The sequence below is a fragment of the Miniopterus schreibersii genome (assembly GCF_964146895.1).
Source record: "Miniopterus schreibersii genome assembly, chromosome: 19".
Classification (NCBI taxonomy): Eukaryota; Metazoa; Chordata; class Mammalia; order Chiroptera; family Miniopteridae; genus Miniopterus; species Miniopterus schreibersii.
Window position 1 is genome coordinate 22,426,452 of NC_138119.1, and position 15,121 is coordinate 22,441,572.

At 38.8% G+C, this 15,121-nt stretch overlaps 1 protein-coding gene across 1 annotated transcript; it reads left to right on the forward strand.

The window, feature by feature from the left end:
* Window positions 1-366: 366 nt before the first annotated feature.
* Window positions 367-14,674, forward strand: TSEN15 (tRNA splicing endonuclease subunit 15). Its single transcript, XM_081120789.1, has 5 exons — window positions 367-572; window positions 3,020-3,101; window positions 3,422-3,557; window positions 11,365-11,506; window positions 12,028-14,674. The coding sequence occupies exons 1-5, from the start codon at window positions 423-425 to the stop codon at window positions 12,046-12,048; spliced, it is 531 nt and encodes a 176-aa protein (XP_080976915.1). The 5' UTR covers window positions 367-422; the 3' UTR covers window positions 12,049-14,674.
* The last annotated feature ends 447 nt before the right edge of the window (window positions 14,675-15,121 follow it).

Below are 15,121 nucleotides of genomic sequence, written 5' to 3' on the forward strand. Positions count from 1 at the left end.
ACGTCCACGCTTCCCAGGCACTGGAGGCCTGGGCCCCATGGTGGAGGCCAAGGGGCCGTGTGCGCTCCCTGCTTTCTCAGGAGCAGCCAACAGCGCCGATGTAAAGCAGCTTCTTCCCTCTGGTATCTGCGCGGGTTTGAATGAACGCGGAGCAAAACCCGAGCGCGGGCGCGCAGGTTCCAGCCACCTTGGTTGGAAGGAGGGGCTGGTCTAACTTGGCTCCCGGGGGAGCCCCTCCCCCCTCCTCCTCCCCCCTCCCCCTTCCGCCCTCCCCCTCCTCCCCCCCTTCCCTGCACCCGCCCCCTCTTCTTGCGGCCCCTGCAGGGGTCGCGAGCGGCGGGGAGGCGGAACCCACGTGCGCGCGTCCCTGCTTCCGGCCGGGCGCGGGCGCGGTGCACAGCGTGCGCGCCGCACTGCCGGGCATGGAAGAGCGCGGCGCCTCCGAGCCGGAGCCCACCCCGGGCTGCAGCGGTCTGGGCCCGGGCGGCGCTCGCGGCGGCGGTGGCGGCGGAGGCGGCGCAGGCGCCCACCCATGGGCCCCGGAGGACGCCTGGATGGGCACCCACCCAAAGGTCAGGAGGCGCGAAAGGAGCGGGGCGCCGGTCCCGGCCCCCAGCCCAGGCCGCGAGCCCGGGCCGCGCTCCCCTCCTCCCCCTCCCCCCTGCTGGGCCGGGTCGCCGGGGTCGCCCGCGACCCTCCCGGGAGGGGACCCGCGCGCAGCCTGCCAGCCGCGGGCAGCGTTGTTGACGTTTGTTCAAATGAGTTGCACAGTTGCCCTGACACTCCCCCCCCCCCCGCCCCATCCTGAACCGACGGTGTGGACACGCCCGGCCCCTCCCGAGGCGGAGGCCAGCAGGAGCCGCTCCGTCGGGGATGGGTTCGTGGAATCCGCACCTGACCACGCGGAACGGTTTGCGGGCCGTGGACAGGATCCGGGCGTCTGTAATGAAGAAGATTTAGGCGCTAGGTCTTGGGTCCGGAGTGTGCGTCTTGATTTTTGCCGCAGTGCAGAGTCCTAGTTTTTCGAATTTTTTTGGAAAGTTTCACTAGGTTCTTCCCCAAAGCAGAACTACTCACCTTGTGGGTGTATTTTTCAGTGTTAGCGGGAAGGGAGAGACAGTTCCTTGCTTGCTTCTCTGCTTGGCCCATTGCTGCCTTGTGCCAATAACAAGCCATGAATGAGTAATGAATGGAAATGAGGGGTTTGTAGGAATCTCAGGGACCGGTCTAGTAACTTTGGTAGAATTGCAGTCTTCCGCTTAAGGGCAGTATTTCATAGGTAATCATCCAAACACAGTGAAGAAAAGGACAATTTTGAAGATATGTAAGTCTGACGGGTTAACCCCTTCTCATTTTATCTTGCTAATTTTATCCTGCTGTTAGTACTACCCCTCAAGGTGAGAAAAACAAACTGTAACATGGAGATGTTATTCAGTGCCCTAAAAAGAAAAAAGCCATAACCTGGAGAGGCAACATAGTGGTTAGGAGCATGAACTCAAAGCCAGCACCGCCAGAATCCGAATTCTGCTTCTGTCACCAGCTTTGTGATTTGGGGGCAAATTGTTTAATCTCATTGTGCTTCAGTTTTCTCATCTGTAAAAAGGGCATAATAAGAGTACTTATCTCATAGGGTTATTACAGGATTAAATCAGTTACTATTTGTAAAGCACTTGGCATATAGTAAGCACTATGTAAGTATTTAAGAAGCGAAACATCAGTAACAAGTTTTAAAAACCTCATCTAGATTTGGGGTGCCAGTCAGTTTTTATATCTGCATATTTTTTTGGTTTTGAAGTTAATGGCTATATAGGCCCTGACCATCAAAGCTTCCCTTTTGATTTTTTCCTCTTGAAAGATCAAACTGATTTTTTAAAAAAGAAAGAAAAGATATTAGGTGTTTGATTTTTCCACGTCTGCCTTTTTGTTATTCAATTTGAAAATTACTTGGGTCCATCTAGTAACATGGTATCAGATTTAACATCCTCAGACACCACTTTCATTATATTCTCATGTGTAGAAATCCTCAGTGTTTCCTTTTGGGTAAAATTCAAACTTTGAGCTTGGCCATCAAGGCCCTGCAACCTGGTCCCTAATTCCTTTTTCAGTGCTATGTTCAAGCACATCTGAGATTTGAGGAGGACAACTAATAACACCCCTGTTCTCCTGCACCTGTGCACTTATGATGAAGCCAGTAGGAGAATGTGGCATCAAATATGAACCCATGCAGGTCTGCTAATCCCTAACCTCTGCGTTAGCCCTGCTTGCCCACCTCCTCACTGCCATAGCTGAACAACCTCAGGCTTCCCCTGCAGGAGTAGACCCCCAAAGAATGTTCCCTCAATGCTCACCAGCAAGTTTGAAAGCAGCAGCACTTGCTTGGGCCTTTCTTTAAAATCTAGCAATTAAATAACTCCCTTCTCGAGTGAAAAGGAGAGAGAGGCCAGGAGTGGTATTCTAACAGGCTTTCTCCACATGCAAATAGGAGACCAGGGGAATAGAGACTCCCATTAACATGCCTCGACAAAAATCTTATTAAAAAATGTCTACTCCTGGCAGATAGGTTTCTTTATGGGTCCTTGAATATGTATGGCTTATTTCCACCTTTGTGTGATTAGTTACACTGTTGCTCTACATTCTCAGTCTATTCAAATCATACATGTCCTTCAGGGCCCAACTTGTATCCCACCTTTACCATAAAACATTCACCAACCAAGCCACTTGAGTATAGCTCCTCTGACCTGCTGTGCCATTTATTTTTAATTCCACTCACTTGGTTTTTAACCACTTTCTGTCATATATTATTATTTGCCTAATAGTTGCAGGTGTACAGTGTGTTTATCCTAATAATTGCAAGTTTTTTAAAGGCAGGGATCAGGTCTTACATTGCTTTGTAACTCCCATTATACCTAGAATTGAGTTTTATACATTATATATATTTAATAAATAGTTGTTGGTTGAGTGAAAGAAAATATTAAGAGATTCTTCCTTCTCTGTTTAACAATTACATTTTGATTTTCAGTATTTAGAAATGATGGAATTAGATATAGGAGATGCTACCCAAGTTTATATAGCATTCTTGGTTTACCTGGACCTCATGGAGAGTAAGTTTTTGTTTATATTGCTTTATTATTGGGGCCGTGGTAGAGGGTTGGGGAGTTGGGTTTGGATGTAGCATTATTGACATTATAATAAGCCATCATTTATGCATTTGTTGTTAATATTGTCAGTTTTGTAATTTATTCATTCATTTACATTGGGAATTTCTGGGTAACAAAATAAGTAAAAAAGAAGATAGATAAAAATGTAAAGAGAAGATAGCGTTATAAGTGATGTTTGTCCAGCTGAATATTAGGTAGAAGTTAAGAATTTTTATCTTTGATTTTTGATAAACATTATTGTCCATTTAATGATGTTCTTTCAGGTAAAAGTTGGCATGAAGTAAACTGTGTGGGATTACCAGATCTCCAGCTCATCTGCCTTGTAGGTACTGAGATAGAAGGAGAAGGGTTACAGACTGTGGTGCCTACATCCATCAATGCTTCTCTCAGCCATAACAGGTGGGCAGGTGATTTTGGTCTTTGTTTAACAGGTTAGTTCATCACATTGTACACCTTAAACTTGCACAGTGTTATATGTCAATTACATCTCAATTTAAAAAAGAAGAAAGCATTGTAGAGTGTGAATGGATGAGAATGGTGATATATTACAGGGAATATTAATTTATATTAATTTTATATTAAAAAGAACATGCCAACTTAGATACTTCATTGTTAGAAACACTATTTTCTATACGCTGCACAACCAGTCTGAGCTCACCAGTTGTAAATGGCTATCCTGGACTGTGCTGCTTAGCTGTCTGAGTATAGTGGAGGTTTTTAAATGTTATTTATTCCTCAAAAACTTTAGATAACATTTTTATGACTAGGGAATCTGGGTGGTATACAAAGCCTGGGAGTCAGAGGACTTGTCATTTTGCCAGAGGTACAGTTTCATGTTAGTTATACAGGGCATGTAGCATATAAGGCATAATAGCTGTTCTTTTTATTGAAGTCCTAAGTTTATAAAACTGGACTAAACTCCATCATTTACATAGCTAACTACAACTTAGTCATAAAATATTTCCCCAGTGATGACAGTAAATAATTTCACTGTATCCTTTAAAACCACTTCAGTAGCTATCTTGACTATTGAGAGGCAGAGTGGCATATATGTATTTGCATGGCTTATTCTTTCCCTTATTTATGTTATGGTGTATATGTATTTGTGGACTCCTTAAAAGGTAACAGTTCTAGGTAACATTTCATGTTATATCTGTCTGAATTTCAAGGATCCCCTACATAGTTTTTGTATCCATTTCCTACTTAGTTTTCCAGGCTTCAGACCTTGCGATCTTATTTACGTAGTTTTGGCGAGAGTGCAGATAGAGTCCATTACAGAGGGAATCTGTATCACAGTGGCAGTAGGTGAATGCACCACTCAGCAAAAGTAGTTTGTGACCGTTATTCTGTAAAGCACTTACACATAACATACATTGATAGTTAAAACACTTTGGCATATTTTCAAAGTCTCAGAAGGTCTTTTAGGTAGACGTTGGCATGAAATAAAATGAGTGGGATTACCAGGCCTGCCTTGTCTGTACTGAGATAGGAGAATGGTGACAGACTGTGGCGCCTGTACCCATCAATGCGCCCCGTGTGAAAATGCTGATGGAATACTCATTGCTGATCTCCAGTAGGAGAATAGAATTGGTAAAGTATGCACATCTGATTATCTAGTGGGAAAATTATGCTGATGGAGTGTGAAGTTGTTTGTGTTTCTCGAAGGACAGGGCACATCTTTTCCTCTCATCTAAAAATACTACTTAATGCTAATATAAAGTAATTTTTAGCTCACATTTTAAAATACTGTATTAAGTTACATATTTGGATTGTATATGCATATGGGAAGTACTCTAGATTGTTTCTTGCTAAAGTGAATCTAAGAATCCATGTAGCACGTTTGGCATGTAGAGGATGTGAATACTCTGGTTTCCCCAGACCCAGCGATGGTATAAAATCATATTATTAATTTCACAGAGGTCAAAGAGATCTGATGAATTTGAAGATGAGACAACCAGAGGAATCCTAATGAAAGCCAGGGGCCTTTTTCAGTGCTAAGGTAGCAAATGAAGCCACATTTATGTCCAGAGAGCTTGATGAGCTTCTTCTGGACCACCTTGCCATTGATATTTGTTGAGTTTCCCTAAATGGGAGAAGTAGATTACAACAAAGTTAGGATAATAGAATTTCAGGTTTATGTAATTAATATTAGTATTGTGGATAGTTATAAATGGGAAAATATCTTAAGTAACTTATACAAGGACCTATGGCAAATTATGGGGGGGGAAAGTATTTCTGTTTTTTATTACTGGTTTGTGTTTTTTTTCTAGTAGAACCTAAGTTGTCTCCTGATTTCAATGTTAGTTAACCTTCCGTAAAATATGAGATGCTGAAAACTAAAACCACAGTTGTTGTATTTTAAGCTTATCTGTATTTATACATGTTATAAGTTCATTTTTAAAAAGCTGAGTGAAGTATTTTGTAAATTATAAAATCCAGACAGTTAAGATACTGTTTTTTGAAATGATCTGTAAATCTCTTTTTTTTGCTTAGTATACCAATGAATCAGTTACCCTGTTAAACCTGCCTGAATCATAAAGGGCTCTTTCATCCTGGTGCCAGCAAAGAATAGTGGGTAGCTTGTGCAAGGGTGGGGCCTCTCCAATGACCCTTTCATCCCTCAGCCCCACAAAGTAGTGTCATTTCTTTTGATTTCTGGTGATAAATGGGTACCCTCAGCCATTTTATCTGAGAGAAAACTTTTCCAAACGTTCTGTTTCTTAGCATCTTCTCATCTGAATATTACTCTAGAAATTTAGAAAAAGGCTTCAATATGCTGTATACCAAATTGTCATCTGCTAATTCAGCAGCCATAAGGCTAAAAGTGTAAGAACTTTTGTCACTTGGTTTGATCAGGACTCTTTTGGCTCTATTATTGCAACTTACTAAGTGGTCCTCCTTTATAACACTTACCACATTTGTTTCTACTTAATATATTATATATTTGGTTTTCTTTTATTGTTTACTGTCTTCCTTTCCCTTTTAGAAAATAAGCTCTATGAAAGCAGGAATTTTGTTCTGCTCATTGCTCTTTCTCTAGTACATAGCCTGGTTCCTGGTACTTGGTATTAAATCAGTGCTTGTTGACTAAGTGAATGAGCTCTCTTAGACTACTAAGTTCCTGCAGTGGAGATTTGCTAAATAAAATCTTTTAAAAAATTGTTTTTGTTTTGTTTTTTATATATTTTTATTGATTTCAGAGAGAGGAAAGGAGAGGGAGAGAGAGAGAGAAACATCAATGGTGAAAGAGTCATTGATTGGCTGCTTCCTGCATGCCCCCTGCTGGGGATTGAGCCCACAACCCAGGCATGTGCCCTGACTGGGAATTGAACCTCGATCTCCTGGATCCTAGGTACATGCTCAACTGCTGAGCCACGCTGGCTGGGTGTTAAATAAAATCTTAAAAAACATAGGATATGCTCAAGCAGCCTTCTAAGAATTTCTAAAAAATTAGAATGTCTGCAAAATCCTTTTGCTTTCGAGATTTTATCACTATTTCCCACACTGCACTGTAACTGTAGCATGTATCTGAGGATAGAGAACAATCGCAATGCCTCCTTACCTTTTAGTGAAACTTTGTCATCATATCCACCCCCTACCTTTAATCCCTTCTTTTTCCTTAGTGTCTTGAAGTGAGTTCCTTCTTTAGAACATTTTTAAAAATTTTTTATTTTTTTTAAACTTAAGTATAATTAACATACAACATATTAGTTGCAGGCATAAGCATAGTGATTCGATATTTGTATCCATTGCAAAATGATCAGCACAGTAAGTCTAGTTAACACCATCATGTTACATAATTACAAAAAATGTTTTTTCTTGTGATAAAAACTTTTAATACCTCTCTGTTAGCAACTTTCAAATATGCAGTACAGTATTATTAACTATATTTATAATCTTTTAAAAGATGTTCTTAATTATGAAATTTAATCCTGAAATGCTACAATATTTTTGAAGGATACTCTATTATTTCCCTGTAATTGAAAAATATCTCTACTCTTCAAAAGTATGTTCTTTATTACAAATGTACTTAATGACCATTATTTTATTTGAGGCCTAAAGTTTAATAAGTAGTAAAATTATTTCTCTCATTTGACTTTCCTGCATATCTGATGCGTGACCTCATGTTACCTCTGTTGAAAATCTGTTGCTGGTGAAACCCCCAATTCTGGCAGCTTTTAACCAACATAGCATATTTTCTCTTACCATCCACCAAAAAAAAAAAGGAAAAAAAGAAAGCCTGCAGTTTATATTAGTAGAATGGCTTCCCACTGGGTTGGATAGTCAACAGGCTCTTAATTGTTCAATAATGTCCCCCCTTGGGATTTCAGCCACCTTGCTTTTTTACTAGGAAGTCCTTGGCATGTTCCCAAGGAGGCCGTCTGTTGTCCTTGGACTTTCCTTCAGGATTGAGCCTATGCATGAATACGGCTTCTTGGGCACCCTGGGCACCAATTTAAATTTGCATTGTGTTTCAGAGTTGGATTATGGAGTGTTGCTTTAAAATATCATAATGAGGCAGATCAAAGAGTTAACGTCTTTAATTGACGAGGCTACAGCATCTGCCAGTTTGGTCCCATTGAAGAGGGCAGGAGGAGATACTGCTTCCTGTGGGTTGAAGTTCATAGTTTTAACCCATGATGCATTCTGTTTCAACAACGTTTGTTTGTTAGTTTAATTCTCACCTGAGGATATTCTTTTTTCCATTGCTTTTCAGAGAGAATGGAAGGGGGGGGGAGAAAGAGAGAGAGAGAGAAAGAGAAACACCGATGAGAGAGAAAGACATGGATTGATTGCCTCCCAACTGGGGCCGGGGGTCGAGCCTGCAACTGAGGTATGCGCCCTTGGCTCAACAACATTTGAAATTAAAAGTAATGTTGCCTTCAACTTTCTTGTCCTCTGTATAAATATCCAGAGATCACTTAGTCTCTGTTGGAGGATTCCTACAGAGAAATGAAGCTAAGATTTAGGGAAGGCAATTACTTAGCTTGGAAGAAGGGCAGCAGCCAAATGGTGTTACCTGTCTGTTTGCCTCTGGCGTGTTTTCAAGTTAGCTTTATTAAACTTTGGAATCACTCTGTTTACAGTATGCTGAGCTCCTCTCTGAACAGTTATGGGAAAGAAAAACCTGTTGCAAACATCAAATTCTGTTACTGTTGATCAACAACTATGATTATTACTGATTTAGCTTTCTTCTGGTGGGATTTTCCCTTGAGAGATAGTGAACTCAAAAATATGAAATTATTCTTATTACATATGTTATGTTTTTCATATGTAGATTTATATCAGATATGAACTATAAACAATTTTATTATCCAAATTATTATTTTAGATTTGTGTGATGAAACATCTCTATAATATTTTTCTAAAGAACTGAGCTTTAAAAAATGTGCATATGAGGAAACTTTGTTCTGTGGCTTTTAAATTGTGATTTCAAACTGTAATTCCACCCTCCTCCCCACCACCAAGCAGGATAAACAGCTTCGACTTCATTTTTAACAGTGATTTCCCTCAGCTCTGAAGACAAACCAGGCTTTAGAACTCTGAGCTAATTTTCAGATGTTAGGGTTTCCCACGTGGGTGTTCTGAGTAAGTCAGAAAATGTTTTGCTGTTTATATCAAAGAACTCTGGAAACAAATATGAATGAGACGGAAATTTCTATCCTAAATTTCAGTATATGGGCTAGAATTTCCCCACAATTTACCTTAGGAAACACACACATACACACGTGCATTATAACTTAAGTATCATATCTGGAGAAATGGAAGATATGTAAAAGTTTTCTTAATTGGTTTTTTCCCTTCCATCTGTGTCCTGTCCTTGTCATACTCTGCCAGTTAGGGATGTTTAAAGAAACTTATTTTTAACTCGTGTGTACTGCAGTGTCTTCAGACTGTCATTTTCCATCAGTGCTGAGTATTGAGGTTGCTGGTTAATTTCTGTGTTTGCTTCATCTGAGTACCTCTAAAGGAAATCCCTGATATGAACAGGAATCTAACTGATTTTCATGCAATTTAACATAGGTAGAAATTATTTTTTAAGGGGAGGGGGTGGGTAAAAACATGATGTCTCAATTTGTAAGGTAGCAAACTGGTATAGGTACTATATAGTAATACTTGTACTTAATGACTATTTGACAGTTTGCAAAGCATTTTCATGTCTGCCACCTCACTGATCTTTACAAAAGCCCTGTGCATAGACATAGAGGTATATTGTCTTCATGTTACAGCACCATTTCTAGAAAAGCTTTGATTCCTCAAATTGAGTACTACCCAGTGGGGCACAAACACTGAGGTAGTGATTACAGTAGGCAGGGCTGCTCAGGGTGCCTCTGTAGGGTAAGACACGTAACTTTGCCTAGAGGTTGGGGAAGGTGACAGGAAAGACTTAAGAGAAGATGATGAAAATATTACAGATGTCCCCTTTTTTCCCCATTGACCCCCTCCACCCACTCCCCACACCAGGCCTCCTCTACACTATTGTCTGTGTCCATGGGTTATGCATATATGCATATAAATTCTTTGGTTAATCTCTCCCCACGCACCCACCACCACCTTCCCTCTGAGATTTGTCAGTCTGTTCCATGCTTCTGTAAATTAAAATAAAAATAAACAAAAACAAACAAAAAAGAAAAAACAAAAAGAGAGACGATGATGGTTTGCTTTGTTGACTTAAAAAGGAATTAAGATTCTGCCAGGTAGACATATTTTATCTATCTGACGAGGGTTGCCTAACAGTTATGCTTAACAACTGAGGTGTTACTGTATTGCTGATTTAACTCATTCAGGGTCATTTTAGACAAGGTTTAAACATGAGGAAACAAACTTAGAAACTCTCTCATCTCACTTCATGCCTTTGTAAACTTAAAGGATAGGTAACAGGTAAGCAGCTTTTTGTGACTAATGTTCTGACAAACCAGTTAGAACTTCAGCTTTTCCAGAAGTTTATTGCTGTTTTAAATCACTTTAAAATCTCCAGCCTTTACTACAGATTTTTAAAAGTATTATAATTATTGTAGTAAGAATATTTGAAAGCAGAGACTTTTTTTTTTTTTTTTTTTTAGATTTTTTTATAGGTTCAGTAACTAATAGGATGGGGGAAGAATGACAATGAGAATTTTTACTTAGGGATCGGAATTGGAACTTAAGGGGACAAATTACACTTTTGCTAAAGACAGTATAGTGTCTAGTTATTTATGTGTTCAGCTGAAGCATGTTAACATGCTAGTAAATCTTTTTCCTGTCTCTGGAGACTTGGTTAGCTTAATGAAAGAAAAACTGATCATTTTTTATTTGCCTTTTAAAGAAAGCTCCTCTGGAGGTTACATTTACTGAATTGTTGAACACAGGCCTTTTTGAGTAGGTAATAAGGATTTTCAGTTGGTAGTAAACAAAAGGTAATAGTGCTTTGAAGACCTAGATATCAGATTTGATAGATTATTTTCCACAGCCAGCAAACTGAAATAATTTATAACTGATTTCTTGATACATAATTTTATCCCCAAAGTTTATTTCTCTATATACTTTTCTCTTAGCTTTTATGAAGTATCGGAATACATATTGAAAACCATAAAAATATCTATATTCAGACCTAATAATTCTGATACTTAGAACGACCCAACAAATATTTTAAAAGAAACAACTACCTTCAGAAAGATGATCTTCACAGCTTATTTTCATTAGCACCTTCACCCCTCAAACCCTGAGAGAACTTTATAGCAATAAGGAAATGATTGGGCAAATTATAAGTCAGTAAAACATTATATAACCATTTAAAAGTAGAATTATGAACACAATGAGGGAAATATTTATTATAGTTTATTTTAAAAAACCTCAATACCAAATTATTTCACTCTAAGATACAGACTTGGAAAATTGGAAAGTGAACACAGATGCACTAAACACTCACTATTGGTGTCCCACTCTATAGGTTCCCAAATACAGTTTTACTCAGGTGTGATGATCGGGAGAGACGGGTGAATGCAAAAGAGGAGGCTTGAGAGTCAGTGGGTGGATAGCCTTTCCCTGCAGGATTGTTGTCTTCTGTGTAAGAAGCCAACTTTAAATGTTTATATGTGAGCTTTCAGACTTTTCCTGAGTCAACATTATAGTTATAATGTTATTGCCTACCTCTTGCCCAAGATTTTACAGTACTTGATCTTATTAATGAGTGACTATCCTAAATGTGCTGTGACTTTCTTTTCAGAATAAGAGAGATCTTGAAGGCGTCTCGAAAATTGCAAGGTGATCCAGATTTGCCGATGTCTTTTACTTTGGCCATAGTGGAGTCCGATTCCACAATAGTCTATTATAAACTTACTGATGGATTCATGCTGCCAGACCCTCAGGTCAGTTTTGAAGCAACTAACAGTAAAAAGTGAAAAAAGAGAAAAATTGTGACATGATTTTAATTGTGAATCAGGCCTTTCACAGAACTACATATTCCTCTGCAGTATGAAAATTCATGAAAAATAATGGCTCTATTTTTATACCTCAGAAAACTGCTGTATTTTGTTCATAGTGACATGCTCTTAGTTTTCGTAAAAATGATTTCCTTTTTCTATGGAGAATTTCATGGTTTCCCAGAGTACTTCACGAAGTTATGATACATTTTATTATTTGACGAGTAACTGAGGTGGAAAATAAAGGCTAATAATAGTTTTAACCAAAGGAACACTTCTTTAGAATATGTTAAATTGGTTGACATTTTGACAGGAATATTTTAATAAAGTAAATGTGTTACCTGTGATGTCTTTATATACTTTGTTGGCATAATTAGAATAATTACATTAAAGATCTTTCTCGTTTTGCTTTTAAATTACATTATTGGGGAAAAGGTCCGTGCTGATCTTTGTTTTTTATGTTGCAGAATATTTCCCTTAGAAGATGACACCTATACTTCCCGGTGCTCACTTTGTTCATACAAGATTGGACTTGAGACCCATCAACCTGCTTAATCTTTTATCTCAGAGACAGTCAGGGTTGACTTAGCTGGTCCCATTCCATAAATTTTTTTCTAAAGTATAAAACTTTCCCAGATAGGAGAAAGTTTTGTTGTTCAAAAATATGGGGTAGTTGCTCTAAAACATTCTTATCTGGAGACAGTTTAATTACAGTTGTGTACAAGTTTATACCTGGGGTGGAATTTGTGTTTTTTCTGTCATACTCCACTCATAGCTGCCGGCTCATCCTCGAGACTGCCACTCTTTCCCTCACTCAGCCCTCTCTGCCTTTGGCCACTGCAGCTAGCTTGGAATGCCTTTCATATGCACCTTGATACCTGGAGAGTTTACTTCAGTCTGCTTTTTCATCCCAATAGAAAGTAAAATATTTATTTTAATTGTTTTTAATGTTGCAATTACTGTTACATTCCTCTTTGGTTTACTTTAAGTCAGAACTATAAATAGGGTCATCCAGAGTGTAAACTTACATGTCTGGATTAATAAGGACCAGAGATGTGCTACCTATGAGAGTATTGAGCCTTTCTTTCCTTCTTATTACCACAACCCTCTGTCATAGCAGACTTTTACAACAGAAGTAGTGGGGGACAGTGTCAGCCTTAAAAACATTGTTAGGAGGTAGACCCAGTTATTCCACTCTTGTTATAATATATTCCAATTAAGTTGCCTAAAGTATAAAAATCATCTGCACAAAGGTGTTCTAAGTAGCATTACTTGTAATTGCCCAAATTATAAACTACTTAAAAGTTTAGGACGGGTTAATAAACTTTTCCATAAAGTAAATATTTTAGGCTTTGCAGGCCATAGAGTCTGTGTTACATCTCAACTCTGCAGTTTGTAGCACAAAAATAATAAACAATAGGTAAACAAATCTGCATGGATGACTGTGTTCTAATAAAACTTTACTTACAAATGCAGGCCCATAGTTTGCCAACCATATATATATCTCCAATGAATGGTATATTATGTACTCATTGAAAATTAGTAAAGAATATAATGAACATGAGAAAATATTAAGTAAAAAAAAGCAAGATATATAAGTGTATGAATGGGCATGATTGTGGCTAGAAATAACACACCCAGCATATAATAAAAAATTGACAAATTACTAACTGTGGTTATATAGGATGGCAGGCAGAAAAAGGGTGAGTTGGTCTTTTTTCAATATTTCAGTTTTTCTTTACTTGTGTTACTTTTATAATAAACATGTTTCTGAAAAGTATCTTGAGACCTGTATTAGTTATCTATCATTGCATAATAATATAACAAATTTTGCAACCTAAAACAGCACCCATTTAAGATCTCAAAGTTGGGTTCTTTATAAGGCTGCAGTCTCATCTGAAGCTTGGCCGGGGAAGGGTCTGCTTCCTCACTCGTTATCAGCAGCTTTCAGTTCCCTGTTGGCTGTTGGACTGAGGGCCTCAGATCTTAGGGGGTTGCTGACAAGAGGCCACTCTCAGCTCTGCCACTTGGGCCTTGCCAGCACAACTGATTGGTTCCTCAAAGCCAGCAAGGAGATTCTCTGCAAGATAGACTCATAATCTTACATAATATGATCTTACACGTCCTCTCACCTTTGCCATATTCTATTGATTAGAACCAAGTCATGGCTAATTATTCTAGAAAAATGAAAACCACAAGAATAGAAAATGGTAAAAAGTAGAAATATTACAAAATGGTATCAAAGCATCATTCTTGGTCTGAGTAGTTTCTTTTTTCCTTTGAATTTCACGTATATTTGATTTTTTTAAAATTTATTGTTGACAGTATTACAGATGTCCCCCATTTTCTCTCCCTTTGCTCCCCTCCACCCAGCCCTACCCCACTCCAGGCCTTCCCCACACTATTGTCTGTGTCCATGGATTATGCTTATATGCATATATGTTCTTTGGTTAATCTCTTGATGGAAGGGCTTGGCAGCTCTTAGACTCCCTCTGCTCCTCTAGAAAGTCTGAAGATGTACCAGTTCAGCACAGTGTGTGTTTCTGTAACTCCAGTCGTCAGTTTTCAGATCTAAGAATTCTAATATAGTTTATGATTAATTAGGATTTCTCCCACATGATTCCTTTTGAGGCTTTTCATCACAGTGCTAGGGAAATGGTGCACCTTCAGAAAGAAATGTAAAGCTCAATGAATGTTAGATTTGTGTGTCCTGTCTAATGACCAGTGGTTCCCAGATTGCTACAAGACCAGAAGTGTCCTTCGGGTTGACTGAAAGCTTTCTCACAGAAACTGTTAAAATTGTATGTCCTGGAATGTTGGCTCTGTTTCAGAATGTTCCCTGTATACTTGACCAAAGTTGTTCTGTCCAAAGCCCGCCAATGTGAATAAAGGTCCAGAACAGTTTGGAAAGGGAGACAACCCAGCTGTGTCTGTCTCATTTTAGTGGAAAACTAGGTAAAGTGATTTTGTGTGTGTAATCAAGTAGTTTTGTAATTGCATTTACATTCGTGTCTTCTTTTAAACATCTGTGTATCCCGTCACCTTTTACAGCAACTGGCATATATACTAAACTCTTAATAAATATTTGGTGACTGGATGAATGCTGCTTGCAGACTTGCTGAATTCTGTAGTGGCTTACTTTTTACCTCAAGGCAAACTAAAATGCGTTTGGACACCAGAGGGCACTGCTAAATAAGCACAGATTTTCAGATTCCTAGGAGCTGATCAGCTTGAGAAGTGGTGCTCTTGAAAATTTATTTTCAATCTGTGGGAAATAGCATAAATAAAAATATAAATAAGCTTTATTATGCTCACACCCCCTTTTTCTTTCTGGCATGCCTCTAAAATTACACTCTCAACTGTCAGTAAGTTTGTGCCTTGATTCATGCTTTCTCAAAATGCAAATCTCTCTCTAAAAATAAAGATTGTTCGGGGCAGGAGTGGGTGGCGTGGGTGTTTTTTTCTAGACTATGGTTTTATTCATAGCTATATGAAATGATGCATTTCATTTATTTTCCTTGCAAAGGCCTAATTTATTAAAGAAATTTCAGGATCAGATGA

Excerpts from the sequence above, each read along its gene's own strand:
- TSEN15 (XM_081120789.1), top strand. The coding sequence starts at position 423 with ATGGAAGAGCGCGGCGCCTCCGAGCCGGAGCCCACCCCGGGCTGCAGC. Across the intron at positions 573-3,019 it reads GGATGGGCACCCACCCAAAG|TATTTAGAAATGATGGAATT; the intron begins GTCAGGAGGCGC and ends TTTGATTTTCAG. Across the intron at positions 11,507-12,027 it reads TCATGCTGCCAGACCCTCAG|AATATTTCCCTTAGAAGATG; the intron begins GTCAGTTTTGAA and ends TTTATGTTGCAG.